General features: G+C 37.5%; 1 protein-coding gene and 1 pseudogene across 1 annotated transcript in view; both read left to right on the top strand.

The window, feature by feature from the left end:
• Positions 1-18,616, top strand: part of CD96 (CD96 molecule) — an 84,398-nt gene extending 65,782 nt beyond the window's left edge. The window contains 7 exon segments of the mRNA XM_065875866.1: positions 1,214-1,291; positions 1,800-1,871; positions 12,456-12,521; positions 13,308-13,397; positions 16,282-16,405; positions 18,509-18,537; positions 18,540-18,616. Of these exon segments, the coding sequence (XP_065731938.1) occupies positions 1,214-1,291; positions 1,800-1,871; positions 12,456-12,521; positions 13,308-13,397; positions 16,282-16,405; positions 18,509-18,537; positions 18,540-18,616 (536 nt within the window).
• On the top strand, positions 7,516-8,932 carry LOC136122578 (cytosolic 5'-nucleotidase 3A-like; annotated as a pseudogene).
• Positions 18,617-19,643: the final 1,027 nt, after the last annotated feature.

Raw genomic sequence — 19,643 nt, 5'->3', positions numbered from 1 at the left:
TTTTTTTTTATTTTATTTATTTTTGGCTGCGTTGGGTCTTTGTTGCTGTGGGCAGGTTTTTTCTAGTTGTGGCGAGCAAGGGCTACTCTTCGTTGCGGTGCATGGGCTTCTCATTGCGGAGGCTTCTCTTTTGGCAGAGCACGGGCTCTAGGCGTGCAGGCTTCAGTAGTTGCAGCACGTGGGCTCAGTAGTTGTGGCTCATGGGCTCTAGAGCACAGGCTCAGTAGTTGTGACGCACGGGCTTAGTTGCTCCGCAGCATGTGGGATCTTCCCAAACCAGGGATCGAACCCGTGTCCCCTGCATTGGCAGGCAGATTCTAAACCACTGCGTCACCAGGGAAGTCCAATGGCATAACATATACTTTTTGTTTCTTAGCATTGTTACTAGAAAGTTCTGACGAAATGTGCAGTCCATACCTACTAAGAGAACACTACATCAAGAAATGCATTTTATGTAATATCCCCGGTCAGGTTTCAACAAAACTCAACATTCTTTTTCTAACTTCATTTTTCCTCGCCCTTGTTTTCTCTTTCTGTCCACTTCTTTTATCTTCTTGCACTTGCATATTTATGTAAGCCACCATGAACATGTTTTGGAACAAAGAAGAAATACATATAAATAAAAAAATCTCTTAAAGATTTGTCTTCCCTAAAGACATATAAACATGTTTCAGTGTGCTGTGGTAGGGTATTTTTCTTCTTCAATCTACCTTGCTTTATACCCAGAGATATTTTCAAATGAATATGAATTAGTCTTTCATTTTGGGGGGAAGGGAGGGAGGAGAATGGGAATTATGATAGCTTATAAAGATGGAGATGATTTTGAAAGCTAAGAATTGAAGTAAATATGAAACCATATTTAGTATGTGAAACTATTATATACAATTGTGAAGATTCACTACAAGATAAGTCCCACGAGGGTGAGGACCTTGTCTTCATTGTTCATTGCATGTCGAATAGTCTTGCACACAGTAGATGCTAAAACAACATATTTTGAAAGTGTGAATATTGGGTGTATAACCACAAGCATAGAACTTTTTGAACTCAGTTTCATAATTTATAAAATGAAGCCATTAGAGTATGTATTCACTAAGATTCTTTCCAACTCTTAACGCCCCATGCTCTACGTACCACCCTTGTTAAGCATAGTGGCATTATTTAAACATGTGAAAGTAAATACCTGTGACAATTTGGGAATATTTTTTCAAAGTAGGTTATCCAGCTCCATCTTCAACAGCCCTTGTAGATGTGACTACATCGACTCCAAACGTCACCCCTCCAAGTGCTCAAAGTGAGTATAGCAAGGCTTTCCTCATGTGACTTAAAAGAAACAACACAACACTACAGCTATGATAATATTGAGGTTTGGGCAAAATGCTATCTTTTTTTCATTTGATGTTGATATTTTTGTTTTGAGTTACTCTGTGGCAAGTTATAATCTGGTGACTCTATATTGATATGCCAATCACTGCAATCTTTAAAATATGGGTTGGTGATTTGTTATTATATTGTATTTTTCATTTGTCATGGGATTTTTAAGGTAATGTTAATCTTGACAATACTCCCAGTGATCTGAGTTGGTGACAAGAACAGAAAAAGGAAGAAAATCAGTGACAAGTTGGCATTAAACATAAACTACAGACTTTTGCTTATTATGCCAGCCAGTGTTCCTGTGTAGCAAAGCATATTTTCAATTTCAGATTTCCCCAAAGTCATATAGTTTAAAAATTCAGCACATCAAAGTAAAATTAAATTACAGCCTTACAAGAAAGTGGAATTCTGAAAATTTTGTCTTTCAGCCAGCAATTATGATCTGACTACCTGAGACTTCAGCTACTCCTGGACCTCCAGTGGGAAAGAGGCCAAATACTGTAAGTGTAACTGTGAGTCCCTTGGAGTACTCTGAGCCTCATTCATTTACCCAACACATATATTGAACAGCTACTGTGTGCTTTGTTTATAATCATATTAACAAATATTTACAAGGCATTGACAATTTTTAAAGCATTGTTGTAGTTGCTAGGGATATATCTGTAAACAAAACAGACCTAAGTTCCAAAATCTGGCGGAAGAGAGACAGACAAATAGTGATAAGTGATACAGAAAAAATAAAGCAGAGAAGGGAGACAGTGAGAATCAAGGGTGAGGGGGCACTGCCCTTCTAAATAGAGTGGTCTTGGAAGGCCTTACTGAGGAAGGCAACATCTGAGTAAAGTAGAGATAAAAAAGCAAACTATCAGTAGATCTGGGGAAAGAGGGAACTAGCTAGAATATGCATATCACTAAAAAAATAAGGAAAAGAGAGAGCCCAGTGTGAGGCACAGAAATGGTTTGTTACTTGTCATCTGACCAAGTAGCAGCAGGGTCTGCTGATGCTGCTTTAGCAGGTATTGACAGGATTTGAAAAGGAAATATACTGCCTCTTAGTGGTACAAGACAAAGATCAGCATGGTGGGAAGCAGCAAAGGATATGGGTAAAGCGAAGAGAAACCTGGATGCCACAGGTGCAGGACTTCTGAATTTAACTCCCGGGCCCTTTGCCACAGAGTAAATGTGTATGTCCCTTTTAAAAAGCATTTAAGTTGTACATTGAAAACCTCTAAAAGTCTTTTATACCCACTGGCTCAGTCAGTCATCTCACTGTTCCTAAGGAACTTGTCCTTAGGAAATAAATCAAAGAGAGAAAAGGAACTCTGTGTAATATCGCTCTTTGAGCATAATTTATTTATTTTATCTCTTTTATGGATGTCAGGTTCACAGATTTCGATTAATCACAATCTTTAATTCATGACACGGTTTCATTCTTAGTCTGGGCATGACGCTCTATAATTTAATGTAACACAATTCTCTCAGCAAATACATTGATAATATAATAGACACCCATGAACTCAGTACCCAAATACAGGAATGAAAAGGCAGTATCAGAAGAGAGAGCACACAAAGAGATCCATAAGGCAGTGTAACCTAGATGTATGTCAAAGGTGGCATGCAGAGTACTGTAAAAAGAAGAGACTGTTCAGCAAGTGGACCCAGGAACATTGATTTTTTATAAGAAAAACACGTTAAAATGCACTCCCACCATGCACAGTACACAAAAATAAACTCCATGTAGTTTAAGATATTTGTGTCAAAAAGCTAAATATTAAAACATGTAATAAAATTAGAGTGAACTTCTTCCTTTCTTTGGGGTAAGAAAGGGCTTAAAGAAGAGACACAAGGCCATAAAAACAATTGAAAAATTAGAATACAATAATATTAAGAAAAATTTTTTCATCAAAAGACTCCTTAAAGACAGTTTAAAACAAGGCAAACTATAATCTGGGAGAAGATATTTGCCACACATATTTGAAAAAGGATCAAGAATATATAGTTAGCAAAGGTTCAAAACTTTATATCAAGAATATATAAAGAATGCCTACAAACCAAGTTTTAAAAAGACAAAAAGCAGTAGGAAATGAACAAATAGGCACATCACAAAAGATGAAACACAAGTAGCTAGAAAACATCTAGAGATTCTCAGCCTCTCTAACAATCAGGACATGCCAGTGAAGACTAAGTTCAGGAAGTCATTTTACACACATAATCAGCTTGCAAAAATTAACAAGTCTGGAATTGCCAAGTGTTATATAGGATGTAGATTAATACAATTTGTTATATGTTGCTGGTGAGGGTATTAATTGGTACCATCTCTTTCCACCACTTAGGCATTATGTTTTATAGCTGAAGAGTTTCATAGCAGACAATTCAACACTTCTACTCCTAGATAAATACTCCCCCAAAAACAAATTATTACATGTGTCCAGGAGATATGCACACAAATGTTGGGGGGAAAACACTACTCATAATAACAAAGAAAACTGTAAATTATCTAAATGATCATAGTTAGGAGGGTGGATAAATAAACTGTTATATAGTCATATCATAAAATACTATGGAGCAATGAAAAATGAGTGAATGGCAGCCACATATGACAGCATGAATGAATCTTAATAACACTGTATTGAGTCAAAAAAGTAAATGCCAAGTGACAATATATGGAATGATATTTTAAAGTAAATTTTATTTTTTAAAATTTTTAAAATTTTTTAAATTTTTATTGAAATAAAGTTGATTTATAATGTTGTGTTAGCTTCAGGTATACAGCAAAGTGATTCAGATATATATAAATATATATTCTTTTTTTACATTCATATTTTTTATGAGATATTGAGTATAGTTCCCTGTGCTATTCAGTAGGTTCTTGTTGATTATCTATTTTATATATAGTAGTGTGTATATTTTAATCCCAAACACTTAATTTATCCCTCCCCTCTCGTCCCCTTTGGTAACCATAAGTTTGTTTTCTACATCTATAAGTCTATTTCTGTTTTGTAAATAAGTTCACTAGTATCATTGTTTTAGATTCCACATATAAGCTATATCATATGATGTTTGTCTTTCTCTGATGTTTGGCTGGCTTACTTCACTTACCATGATAATCTCTAGGATTAAAAGCAAGTACAACCAAACACTATATGGCTTAGACATAATAAGTGATAAAACTTTAAAATATATATAAGTAAGTGAATAATAGACAACATTCAGAACAGCGTTTGCTTTTGAATGGGCATACAAGGGATGGGATGGGGAGTAAATATTTATAGTGTTATTTTTAATAATTCCAAAATCTGTGTGTATGAGTTGGGGATAGGATGAGATAATAACTCAATGGATATTATGAAGCCAAACAAAACAATAGCCAGAATGTACTAAGCTACATAGAAAAGGGTAGAAGCTGGGAACTTTTTACCAATCAGATATTAAATGATAATAAAAAGCATTAGACTGGGGATGAAAGTTCATACTTAATAGATTAACATTTATCCTATGTTAAACATAAAATTGATGTTAACATAAAATTGAGTTGTTTATAATAAACTATGCTGAAACTCTACCTACACTAGTTGTCACCCTTTATTCTTGATACTATAATACAAGAAAGTTCCATGAGAGTGTTTTTTTGTTTGTTTACCTGTATCCACAGTGCCTGAGATAGTGCATGGTATTGAGTTGGTGCTCAACAAATATTGTTGAATCAATAAATGAATTAATACTTCTTGGTTACAGGGAAGGTAGATCATGTGACAATGGGGATAAAAATTTATTGGACAATGTTATAGGAAAAAGCTGAACTCCAACTTAAATTTATGCTATGACTGCACATAAATTATCCCGTATTTTAATTAGCATCTGATGTTTTCCTTTGTTTATTTGATTGTCTATTGAAATTATGCTAGAATGTAAGATACACAAGAACAGGGACCTAAACCTTTTTCTGTTGTTCACTGTAGTATTCTAACATCTGTAATAGTGGCAGGCAACAGTAGGTGCTCAGTGAATATTTGTTGAATGATTGAAAAGGTATGTGTACATTTGGGCAAGGAAGAAAACACACACACACACAGTGAAAAGAAATGATCTGTTTAATTGAAAGTTTTGAGCTTTTTATTTATTTGTTTTATTTAAATTGTTATTACAATAGCATGTGTGCCCAGAATAAAATCCTTTTTATCCCGTGCATCCCATCGATATGAAGCCTAGAGGCCACCCAAGGTACTTTTTGCCCCAGAAACTAGAAAATTGAAAGGGTCTTGCTTGAAAGTGCTTCCTAATTTACACAAGTATATTCTTGGTCTTTTCAATAGATTTCATAATGAAATGAACTATTGTAATCCTTCACATTTTCTGTCCTTCCCCACTTGAAAACTTCATCTATCCTCAGACATCTCTTTATCATTCTTACCATAAAAATAGCCTTAGAAATTGTGAAATCTAGGAAGGGACTCTAAAACCCAACAAACAATTTCTTTTCCTGGCAGTGAAAACCCACATTTTTATTTATGCAAGAAGATCTTGTTAACCATTTGCCATTTTTCGTCCATAAGCTTAGAGAAAAAATTCCCCACAGTGAGTTGCTCTATTTATAATCATTCACAAAAACACATTAGGATCCAACAAGTTAATATTGATTGCTCAGTCCCAAACTGTTTTTGAAACATGTTTCTACTCATTGGATTGGACTGCAGTATGACATCCAATATTAGATGATGCATTTGGCAAGATTCGTGTCAGGCATCGGTAATGGGATTTTTTTTCTTCCAATATGTTTATTTCAGTAGATTTGTGAAATGTTCAGAGGGAAAAAAAGAATGATAATGGATGGATTTCTAGTGAAATAAACCCACTAACAGTGTTTCTAGGGCCCTTGCTATTTATGAACACATTCTATGGGATATTTGCTTATACATGCATTTTGTATAGCTCATATATATTTGGATGTCACAAGGAAGTTCTGAGTACATTGCATTTATAATAAATTTATTAGTGTATGTTTTAATATATTCTTTTGTTGTTATTTTGTTATTTATTAACTTGAAGAGGTCTTGGCTGCAATTCAAGAGTGTTGGAATCTAATCCTAGTTCAGCTTCCATATTTCCTACAGTCTAGAACCGTAATGCATATTTTACTGTAACCATCTATGAAATGAGGATACCAAATCTGAACTTCTAAATACCCAAAATGTATGAGCTTAATAACAACCTGGGACACATTTTCATCCTGACACAGGTGATCAGGCCATGGAGGAGAAAATTGAAGCTTAATTACTTTTTTCTTTCTGGTTTTTCCTGCCATCCATCTGGCCCAGTGGAGCCTAAAGCCACATTGAAATCAGCTTGTCTGTCTAAGTTAGGCAAGCAGAAAAATGATATGAGTCTCCATGAGTCCCTAAGCCTCCAATTTATCCCATTACCAAAATCATCAAGTTCACTGTCACCACATGTACGCACACACACACACACATACACACACACACACACACACACACACACAGGCCTCAGAGTACCTCTTATCGATCTCACATGAGGTCTTTATTCTGTTCTTTGACCTTGCATCCCATATTCTTCAAATTTTACATATTCTTCTTAAATCTTACAAGTGCATTTCTTATCCTGTCCCTGGTCCTGGCTGTTTCTCCTCAAGTTCCTGGTAGTTGTGCCTAATAATTTCATAACAACCTCTTTTACTTTCCATAGGCAGAGGGTGATGGAGAAGCTAGAGTTGAGGAGTTGAGGGTCAATGGCAGGGACACAGCAATGCCAGGACCTACAACGATGCTGGGCCCTGTGTCCGGCTGCACCATAATCTCTTCAGTCCCTCCGTTCCCTGTTGGTCAGGATGCTGATACTCTAAACTCACCATTCCTATCTTCAAATTCTAAAATCTTATATGTCTCAGATCACATCTCTTTCCATTTTCCTTTTATCTAAAACACTGTTCTGCTCCCATTCTGTCACCTAATTCCTCATTAGGTCAGCCTCAAATTAAAGATTTAGTCCTCTGATTTAAAATTCGATCCTCTGTTAAAATACCAATTTCTGGGGGCTCCATGTTCTTCACAGTTAGTACACAAGCCCCACACTTCCAAAGCTCGTAAATGTCATCTTTGTTAGGAAGAGCATAAGGGGGTCCCATTTATGGATTAAGTGATCATGGCAAGAATGGACACAGTAGCTGGTGCCAGTATTTGCATCCTGATGGAAGAGGTGATGCTGACCCGGTATATATTCCCCTTGAAGGAAAAGTTGGGGCAGAAGACCAAGATCAGTGACATCTCTGTGTCCAAGCCCTGCATCTATGACTATTGCTTGCCACCCTATGCCTTTGTTCTAGGACAAAATTAAGGGCAGAACTCAGAGTGTCTTAAGGAAGATTGGTTACTCAATATAAAGTCTGTACATGTAAAAATCATGCCAGAATTTTAGAAAAGTTCAGTTTGCCTCAAGAACCATATAAGAGTACCAGAAATTACCTGTGATATTGTCAAAAGAGGAGCTGCCAAACCAGATAATTATGGACTTTTATATGACAGTAAGGATTTTCCTACAAAGGGAAAGATGCCTAACATGTCATAATATTATTGAGAACTGTAAGCTGGTTACAAATGAATGTCAAAAAATGTTATTGCAACTCTGGGCTTCCCTGGTGGCGCAGTGGTTGAGAGTCCGCCTGCCGCTGCAGGGGACGTGGGTTCGTGCCCCGGTCCGGGAGGATCCCACATGCCGCAGAGCGGCTGGGCCCGTGAGCCATGGCCGCTGGGCCTGCGCGTCCGGAGCCTGTGCTCTGCAACGGGAGAGGCCACAACAGTGAGAGGCCCGCGTACCGCAAAAAAAAAAAAAAAAAAAAAAGTTATTGCAACTCAAGGAAAAAGACAATGCTATCAAAGTGATCTTGTTTTTATCATAAAAGTACCCTTTTGTGGTAGAATGGTATGCTAAGTTCACAGAGTCTCCTTGTCAAATAATCTTTATCAAAAGATAAATTTAAAGGAATTGTGGAAGAAACTGATGTTATGCTAAAGGAGGGATATAAGAATATATTTGAGAAACTCTAACTACACCATATCCCTATGTTCATATTTTCGACCAATAATGGTGATGTACTTAAGGATGTTATCCATCAAGCTGGTGTTTGTCATCCAAATGTCAAAGTAGTGTTCATTCATGGATTTTGATGAAAATGTGTTCTCAAAGAATTTAAAGGAGAATTAACCTATATATTTAAAAAACATGATGATACCTTGAAGAACACAGAATATTTCAATCAATTAAAGGACAATAATAATTTAACTCTGCTGAGAGACTCCCAGGGAGACTTAAGAATGGCAGATGGAATAGCCAGTGTTTAACACATCCTAAAAACTGGATATCTAAATGATGGAGTGGGTGAGCTTTTAGAAAAAGTATTGTTTTAGTGAAAGATAAATCACTGGAGATAGCCAGCTCTACCTTACTGAGGATTCTATACACTGGTATTCTTCAGGAAGACCTCTCTCCTATGGGAGCAGTTAATACAAGAACTGCCCATCTCTTAATCTTTCTGAAACGCTCTTAATTGTAATATATTCTTGCTTTTGAAGTTTTTCCTTTACATTACTGAAATATTTTCAGACATGTTAAGTCTATCAGCTGGAAGCTTCTTTTTCTTCGCCTCTCTCAACACACTTTCCTCTTTATTTCTTTTTAACAGATTTTGAAAAATCTTAAAGCCAAAATCAGAAAAATAACTCCCTAGTTTTCCAAAGTGGATTTTGTAATTCAATTTTATCACACATATTTTGAGATCTTTTTATACTTGAAAAGTTTTCAGAAGGCCAACAAGAAATTTTATGAAATGGTCAAATAATTTACATGATTTTAAGTTAAGTATTGCCAGTTTTGCAATTTGGATGGATCATGCTGATGGTATTACCATCTCCTGAAATTGTATTATGTTTGGTTTTCTTGTTTGGAGAAAATCAGAATTGACCAGAAAAGACTGGCGCTCTGTAGTTAATGAAAAAACAGTTGGTATCCACATGTAACTGATCATTACAAGTGTTCTATATTGACTCGCTGATAATAAACATAAAATAGAACATCTATTTTTAAATACCCATTTCTCTCAAGGTGATAGCACTTGTTAAACCATTCATATCTTAGCATAAACTAATTTATCATATCCTTTCTTGCAAACAGACTTTGAAGACATAAGAAATAAAGGCATCACGCCCTAAAAGTAGGAAGTAAAGGGGACACCATATTGGGCAAAAAATCTGTAAGGTTATCCAGAACAAACTGCCTTCTTCATAATTTTACCTAAATCCAGGCCTGGCTTCAATTTCTTTTTAGTTGGTTTTGCTCTTTGTCAATCAAACTCCTGGCTTAATGGCTTAAACATTAAAAATCGGCATTAAAAAAGTACCTAGTCCATTGTCATCTATAGACCTTGGCATCCTATCTAGAACAAAAAGGATCAAGATCACATATACAGGGTCATAGAACTATACTGAAGATAAGAACATCTCCCTGACCTAGACAAACTCAAAATAGCTATATACAAAATCACCCTAACCTGGGGGGTGACCCCAAGTGGAGCAGCTGTCACAGACTGTCCTGTGAGCAATCCCCAGAAAGCAGTGACTTTCAGCTCTTCCAAAGGGCCTAGTAACATACCTTTGTCGGCAGCTGTAACTGCCACTGGCATCTAGAGAGAAACCAAGAAAGGGTCAGGCTAAGGGGGGTTTTAATGTTTGTTTTATTTTATTTTGGTTTTGCTTATTGTTTTGGTCTTGACACAAAAGAAAGCATTCAGCTTGGAAAATCATGTATACTAATGTTTTAAATAAATGGGCATAATGTTTTTCTACTGACTATAACCATATACTACTGCAGATATTTTACTTTACATTACATTATAGGCATGTTATCAGGTACAGTATATGTGGAGTCTGCCAAGAAGTGGAACTTTCTTGCCAGAGTTGGAGAGCTAAAAAAAATGAGTTGATATATCTATTTCAAAGGCCATATGTGCTGCTGGAATTTGCTGCCATGCACTCAAGGGGAAGGTTTGCCTCTGAATGTATCAAAAGGACTCACCCAGCAGCTAAAAAGTCCTGTAACCACAGGGGTCTGATTATTCGCTGTTGACACTTCAGTTTTCATGGTCAAACAATAATGTCAGCTTACCCTTCAGACTATACTACAAAGCTACAGTAATCAAGACAGTATGGTACTGGCACAAAAACAGAAATATACATCAATGGAACAGGATAGAAAGCCCAGAGATAAACCCACGCACATATGGTCACCTATCTTCGATAACGCAGGCAAGAATATACAGTAGAGAAAAGACAGCCTCTTCAATAAGTGGTGCTGGGAAAACTGGACAGCTACATGTAAAGAATGAAATTAGAACACTCCCTAACACCATAAACAAAAATAAACTCAAAATGGATTATACACCTAAATGTAAGGGCAGACAGTATCAAACTCTTAGAGGAAAACATAGGCAGAACACTCCATGACATAAATCACAGCAAGATACTTTTTGACCCACCTACTAGAGAAATGGAAATAAAAACAAAAATAAACAAATGGGAGCTGATGAAGCTTAAAAGCTTTTGCACAGCAAAGGAAACCATAAACAAGATGAGAAGACAACCCTCAGAATGGGAGAAAATATTTGCAAATGAAGCAACTGACAAAGGACTAATCTCCAAAATTTACAAGCAGCTCATGCAGCTCAATAACAAAAAAACAAACAAACCAATCCAAAAATGGGCAGAAGACCTAAATAGACATTTCTCCAAAGAAGATATACAGATTGCCAACAGACACATGAAACAATACTCAACATCATTAATCATTAGAGAAATGCAAATCAAAACTATAATGAGATATCATCTCACACTGGTCAGAATGGCCATCATCAAAAAATCTACAAATAATAAATGCTGGAGAGGGTGTGAACCCTCATGCACTGTTGATGGGAATGTAAATTGATACAGCCACTATGGAGAACAGTATGGAGGTTCCTTAAAAAACTAAAAATAGAACTACCATACGACCCAGCAATCCCACTACTGGGCATATACCCTGAGAAAACCATAATTCAAAAAGAGTCATGTACCACAATATTCATTGCAGCACTATTTACGATAGCCAGGACATGGAAGCAACCTAAGGGTCCATCAACAGATGAATGGATAAAGAAGATGTGGCACATATATACAATGGAATATTACTCAGCCGTAAAAAGAAACAAAATTGAGCTATTTGTAGCGAGGTGGATGGACCCAGAGTCTGTCATACAGAGTGAAGTAAGTCAGAAAGAGAAAAACAAATACCGTATGCTAACACATATATATGGAATCTAAAAAAAAAAAAGTGGTCTGAAGAACCTAGGGGCAGGACAGGAATAAAGATGCAGCTGTAGAGAATGGACCTGAGGACATGGGGAGGGGGAAGGGTAAGCTGGGACGAAGTAAGAGAGTGGCATGGACATATATACACTACCAAATGTAAAATAGATAGCTAGTGGGAAGCAGCCGCATAGCACAGGGAGATCAGCTTGGTGCTTTGTGACCACCTAGAGGGGTGGGATAGGGAGGGTGGGAGGGAGGGAGACACAAGAGGGAAGAGATATGGGGATATATGTATATGTATAACTGATTCACTTTGTTATAAAGCAGAAACTAACACACCATTGTAAAACAATTATACTCCAATAAAGATGTTAAAAAAAAAAAGGAAGTCCTATTGGTATCTTTTCTTTACTGAAGGCCACTGTAACACATCTGGGCTTTCATTCTTTTAGCTCCTCTGTGGGATAGACATGAGAACAGTCACAACACACTCTCTGGGGCTGGAAAAACCTCTCCTAGTGTTTTCTTCCATTTCTTCTTCCTGCTTTAAATGGCTGTGATCAAAACCTTCCCTATTAGAAACATCTGGACCACAAGCATTCCCTCAACTTCCACTTTATTTTGGGACATTCTAATGTGTGCTGAATTTTTAGGTTCGATTAAAGGTCAAGAAGAGACAATAAAATAATTAGTCTTATACAGATTAACTTTTCCATTATCTTCTTCCTTTAGCAGCTTCATGGATGCCCAGTGAAACGTACAGTTCATCCCCCTCAACGGCAGGTTCGACACTTCATGGTAAGCACTTAGGGAAAATTTAGTGTCAGGGAAGGTTGTGGTCTGCTTTATTTGATCAGAGGTGGAAAAATGAGAACGAAGCCAATCTCAGGTATTTAAAAGTGCATCTTGATGAAAATGACAGTGATGATAAAAATGACAATGGATGGAACCAAAATTCTTCCCAGTCACTCAAAAAAGATAGTCAGAGACCAAGTCTTAGATTTGTCTCTATTTTATTTCAAAATGAAATCTACATAATGGCATTTGGGGGCCAAATAAATCCACTAAAGTGCATTTTAAGTTTTAGTTTTCCATTTGAAAATGGAATGATTTGTTGACATGGATTTGTCTACTCAGATGTTGCAAAGGAATTTTTATTGATCTTATCAAACATATTAGAGTGGGAAGAATCAGTATTTTGATTCATTGGACCTCTGATAACCTGGGCTACTATGGATAAGCTTCATCTTTCCATGACACCAACTTCAGACATTTTCCCATAACCACTTCTCATGGAGATTCTTTAGCAGATATTATTTTGTTTTATGTGCTGTATTGTTTCTCTTTTTTTTCTTTAAACCAATAGGAAGTTTCACTCTTTGGTAACTGTTAGACAGATCCTAGAATACCAGTCCTGCGTAAATTGTTCCTTAGTAAACTTTACAGATAATATTTTAGGAGCATTTAGGCCATTCAAATTGAGCCCTTGCTAATAGCAAGTGAAGTCCAATCACAATTTTACACTTCTTGACCAGGTGGAGATCGTCGTTCGGATCAGGTCAGATATCCCCTTTATATCCCTAGGTGACACCTTCACCAGCACAGCCAGAGCATTTTCAGAAGTTCCCACAACTGCCAATGGATCTACTAAAAATAATCATATCCATATCACTGGTGCGTCATTTACCATTTTTAAAAATTTTATGTTTTATTCACTCAACAAGTATTTACTGAGAACCTGCCATTTGTCAGGTACTGTGCCAGTTGTTGGGTATACATTGAAAACACTTGCCTCCTGAAGATTATAATCTATTATAGAGGATATTTAGTAAATAAATAATCGTGCAATTAAATTGATTTGTGACACCTCTTATGGTGTAGTGCAAGGTGTTGCCAGAGTCTAACAGAAAGCTCTGATTTTAATTGGGGAACAAGAAAGGATTCTCTGAGGATATATTTAAAATTAAAATCTATAAAAATGAATGAGAATGAGCCAGGTAAAAAGTAGTGAGAAACATTTCAGTTCTGTGAAAGTATAGTCTGATTGTTGGAACAAAGAGTATTCCTATAGGGCTTCCCTGGTGGCGCAGTGGTTGGGGGTCCGCCTGCTGATGCAGGGGACACGGGTTTGTGCCCTGGTCCGGGAGGATCCTGCATGCTGTGGAGTGGCTGGGCCCGTGGGCCACGGCAGCTGGGCCTGCGCCTCCGGAGCCTGTGCTCCGCAACGGGAGAGGCCACGATGGTGAGAGGCCCACATACCGCAAAAAAAAAAAAAAAAAAAAAGAGTATTCCTATAATTCAACTAATAAAATTTTGTCAATGTTAAATGTAATCCCTTGTTTTATATCATAAGAGGTCATGGTATTCAATAAAGTTAGGACCCTCCCAACACAGGTCTTGATTGTAAATTCAGAGCCATAATCAACTCTTTCCCTTCAGAAGGTATTCACTTAACTGGTGAACGTTCCACCTGGGGACTCAGTTTATTTCATATTGAGGGTCATACAGTCCTCAGTTACTGGAGCATCATCCATCCTGCACACCACATAGCAGCAGAGCTGCAAACTGACATCCTACTAACGTCTTTCACTATTGGTGCCTTAAAGAACTGCCTAATTGAGAGACAGGGCAAGATTGGAGCTCGGCTTCTCCACCAAGACATTCCTGAAGTCAGTGGTCTCATTTTCTATATTTGGTTGGGAGAAAATTAGTAAGCATTGATGGAAGACCTATTAGAAGACCTATTTAAAATGTTTTGTTCTTTCATTTCTCTAAAACTTTGGAGGTAAAATGTTATATTCCACCATATTACCAGTGTAGAGCTTAGTAAGTCTTGACTTTACTAAAACAGAACTTTGTGTAGTCCTAAATTGACCTCTTGTGAGATTATTTCTTTTGTGATCGTGATATTCCAGTGGTTTGAACTACTGTGAACTCTCTAGCCACCTGTGCATACAATGAGCCACATGGTTACGTATTTTAGGACTGTGTGAGCTTCCAGGGTACCCTCTGTGTCTGCTTTGACAGGGCTAGAGTAGCGTGAGCATCAGGAAGACCTTGAATCCCTGGATACGTGTTGTAAGAGGAAAAATCTTCATCACTGATACCCAGTGTTAACATGACATCATGTGGCCGCCATCCAAACTACGTAAAACATAGAAGAGATTTGGTAACTAATATTTGAAATCCAGTGTTTTGGCCTGTAGTTTTGGAAACTTTGCTTTATGAAAAGCAGTGTAATAAATCTGAGGCAATCAAAACAATTAAAAAACTAGTCTCCACCTACAATCAGTTTATAATCTAGTTAAAATGATGAAAAAAACAAAAACAATCCAGATAATTCTGTTACAAAAATGCACTTTTTGCCCAAAGAATTTATGTAATCTGAAGAGCTAATGATCTACCTATAATGTATTAGGAATTCCACTGGAGTGTTGTTAGAAATAAGAAAAGCCTGGAAACAATTTAACCATCTAACATTAAGAGGCCAATTAAATAAACTATGGTAGATCCGTACATTGGGGAACTAGCCAGTAATTTAATATTGTAGAATGAGGAAAACCTCTATGCACTTCTGCGAAAAGTATTCCAAGAATATTTTTTAAGAGAAAGAAACCAGGAACAGAACAGTATGTACAGTATGCCCCCGTTTGTAATAAGAAGGGATATATATTCATGGTACATATATTTGCTTATATATGAGTAAAAAATTTCTGATAGGATACATAATTAACTATTAAAAGTTATTGCCTCTAGTGTGGGTAGCTGGCCTCTGAGGAAGTAAGGATACTTCATTTTCATTGTAGTTTTGTATTTCTGTACTATTTGAATCTTTAACATGATCATAAAACACTTTTTAAAAAGGAAAAAATTAAGCAACTATATAATTATAAACATTCCCTTTTATTCTCTGCCAGGCAGAACCAGACAGTCTTATTTCCTAAGAGAGTTTGTTTTCTTAATTTTTCCTTCATGTTAGAGAAAAAGTAAAACAGTCCTGAATATTATATTTATATTGCCTCTGGCCTTTTTGACTTTGGACTTTCAGGCCTTTGAATTGTTATAATGCTTTTTACTCTTTCCTCCTCCTCCTAACACATGAATATTCCATAAAGCATTTAATGACTCCTTAAAGAATAAGAAAATCCAAAGCTAGACCAATATTTCTACATATAAAGTTTTCTTTACTGAAGTGAATTTGGAAAACAAATTTACAGATGATCAGTTTTATTTAGTCATTCTTACAAATACCATTTCACTGGGCACCATGTGCCAGGAATTGTCCAGGGTCTTGGGGAAATGCAAAAAATAAAGAAAAGGTCAGTTCTGGAACATTCTAACAAGAAAGACATTCATGTGAAAAAAAGCAATTGTATAAATGCAAAAAGAGATATGAGAACAAGGCATAGATATGGTCCCAGAGCATGACTGTGATCAATGAACACCCCATGGCCTTTGGAGAAAACGTGTTTCAGGTAAGCAAATTAATTCAATTCATACTGCTTTCCAGTTGCCAAACTTTGGCATTAAAGTTCGTCTCTCTTTATGCCCTTTTCAGGTATTGTGGTTAATCAGCCCAAAGATGGAATGTCCTGGCCAGTGACGGTGGCAGCTTTGCTCTTTTCCTGCCTTGTACTGTTTGGTCTTGGAGTGAGAAAATTGTGGCAATACCAAAAAGAAATGTGAGTCCAATACTAAGATATGCAGGAACAGATACTTTTTTCAGTACAAAATATTCACTCAGCAATTTAAATATCATTCCTAGCATTTATCTCATATTTAACTGAGGAAATAAGGCTCAGAGAAGCCCAGAGAGGCTACCTAGCTTCCCCGGCACCACACGGTTGGGATTAGATGCACAACTTCTGACTTCGTCCCACCTCTCCCTGTTCAGGCTCGAGCACTCACTGGATGGAACAAGTCAGTGCGCATGAAATGAGAACTGAAACTGATTTTTCTCTTAATCTTCATTAGTTTTTTCATTTTCATGCATCTCTGAATTGCCTGGGCCCCGCTGGGCCTAGATGCTCAAGTGAGAAATTGAGTGAGAAAGGTAATTTTAAGAAATTTCCACCTGCTTTTCAGCAGAATGGGCTTTTACTGCCCTTTTCCTTTTTTGCCACGGGGAAAAGCAAGCAAGCAATGAGTTACCCCTTTTCTGTCTTATTGAAATATTTTCCAAAACTCTCCTCCCTCCACTCATCTTTCTGAAATGACATGGAAGGTTAAGCCTCACTTTTCTGACTCGGCTACTTTGGATCAGTCTGGATTAGGCCATGCCTAGAGGAGACCCTCAGAATACATAGAGCTGATCTCCCACGTATCTTACTACTACTGTCTCAGATAACATTGACCATGTACTCTACCTTCTACTTAGAGTACCCTCGAAGACTCTATAGTCATGTGCAAGGAGTGTTTTGTGGTGAATAAAACACCAAACAGAGTCAGAAATTCTGGATTCTTGTCCAAATACTACACTTTGGCCACCACGTGACCTTGAGAAATTCTTAATTATTTCCCATAAAAGATAGAAGTGCAAATTTCTTAGAATTTTGCCCACCTTTTGATATATATTGTCTCCATTAAAGCATCAGAGAACCAGGTAATAGGCGTTGGGTTTTTTTTTTTTTTTTGCGGTACATGGGCCCCTCACTGCTGCGGCCCCTCCCGCTGCGGAGCACAGGCCCCGGATGCGCAGGCCCAGCGGCCATAGCCCACGGCCCCAAGCGCTCCGCGGCATGCGGAATCCCCCCGGACCGGGTCACGAACCCGCGTCCCCTGCATCGGCAGGCGGACCCTCAACCACTGCGCCACCAGGGAAGACCCCGGCATTGGGATTTTTATATTAAAATGGGAAAATGGGAACCTGAAAATATGAATTGATTTTTTTTTATTGTTCTGCATTCAAATGTCTGTGTTATATAGAGATGAAAAACAATCTCTCCCTCTCTCTGGAGAAATTAAGGTACTATGGATTGATAGGCAAAGGGTAGAAGTATTTGAGTCACGGACATAAATCTGCTCACAGATATACCTCTATTTCCTGATATCAAGAGAGCTGGAGCATTTGTACAGCTAAATGCCACACTCACCTTTATGCTTGAGGCTCTTCAGAGAGAGAGATGAATTGTGCTAACATAGAACAGTACTTTATACAAAGACAACTTTAAGAATATTCACTAAAACAAACAGAAGGGATGTGGGCATCGTCCATCCAGTACCAATCAACTCAGAGACTCAGGAGAGTTTACTTCCCGCTTCCATCCTTCCCCACAGTATACACACAGTGAGTGAGTGGGTGAAGGTTGGGGGTAAGGTTGGCAAAGGGACTATTAGAAAAGCTGCCATCTTTGGCCCCAGAATTTTAAAATTTTGTCCCTGAAGGAATGTTTTAACCCACATAAGAGAAACACTTCTTCCATTAGGAGGCAGTTGCCATGGAGAGTGTAGGTTCTGGTTAAAAGGCTTGAATTACTGGTCTGGTTCCTTTGAACAAGTTGCTTAAAACCTCTGAGCCTCAGTTTTATCTATGGAATGGTGACGATAATATTCAATTCCTAAATACAAATTATATAATGCTGTGATTAAAATGATTTACAAATTATAAAGTATCACATAAATATTAATTAATGCTACTATCATAACAGGTCTAAAAAGCAGGTTACGCCAGGGAAAAAATCTGAGAGAACCAGGGAAGCATGTCTCTTTCACTTTCTCTGTTTTCTACTTTAAAAAATATATTATACATACATACATCACCCCCTGACATTCTCAGCGTTTCCTAGCATGGAAAGACCTCCGCCTTTCAAGCCGCCTCACCTCCCATCAAGTACACCTACATTCAAGAGTCCGTTGGAGGTGATCTGCCTTGTCATAAGCTGGAGACACTCTAGTCCTCTGAGACTTTGCCACACAAGCAAAACTCTGCTAGAATCCTATCGAAAAGATAGATATCGTGCTTTATTAATATAATCACCCTCTAGCCAAGTCTCTACTGCAGTTGAAATGGATGTCAGAATTGAATGACCTGTTTTCCCAGCAACTCACCCTCTTTCATCTGCACATGCTGGAAATTTAAACAAGAGTGAGAGGCTATGTGAAGCACCTGATGCTATCTGAAGGGATTTTCTTGCTTATGTAAGAAGTGCAAATTAGGCTGCTGTCATTAAAAAATACTTGCAGTGTTTTTATGTTTCACTTTAATTCTTTGAGGGGATGACAAGGGTTTCAAGCTTATGTCCATACCAGATCTTCTTCTCTTTGGGGCATCTGCTAACATTCTAAGCTATTTGCCAAAATTATGATAATCTCTGAGGTTTGTTGCATTCCCTAGGAAAATTACAAGAAGAAGAAAATGTGAAAGTTCTAGCGAGAGTTCCAAATAATGGGAAAGTGCAATTAGTCTTTGTACTGAAATTCAGTTTATTTTCACTGGAGGAAAACAGAATACCTTGCATAAGAACCCCAGTTCCAGTCTTTCTTCACTCTTCCTCCCGTCATGCTCAGCCCGGGCTCCTGCACATGGGATGAACAAAAGGATAACCATTTGGTTTTGTTTTACTGTCTCATTAGAAGACATAAATATGTGTAGAAGTATTGGGTAAAAAGTGGCCGAGTTGGAGGATGTCTAGATTGTTTCGGTAAAGGGATAGACAGTTGTACGGTACAACATACGTCATGTAATTGTTCAATCTATCATATGGCAAGTGTCTCATGATGTTTTAGTCTTAGCCATCTCTTTGAAGTGGCCTCTTCTGGTTTTATAAATAAGTTCTGGTCAACATTTGCAAATTCATCTCCAGCTTGAATAGAGATGGAGTATCCATCCTCATTCATGGATGGATACTCATTCCATGATTCAGAGGAATTTTCTGCAAAATAGAAGGACTCTAGATGATTTTCAGGCAGTGTTATGATCTT

Source organism: Phocoena phocoena, chromosome 4, assembly GCF_963924675.1.
Source record: "Phocoena phocoena chromosome 4, mPhoPho1.1, whole genome shotgun sequence".
NCBI lineage: Eukaryota > Metazoa > Chordata > Mammalia > Artiodactyla > Phocoenidae > Phocoena > Phocoena phocoena.
The sequence above is the reverse complement of the archived record's forward strand: the minus strand, read 5'-3'. Positions and strand labels throughout refer to the sequence as shown.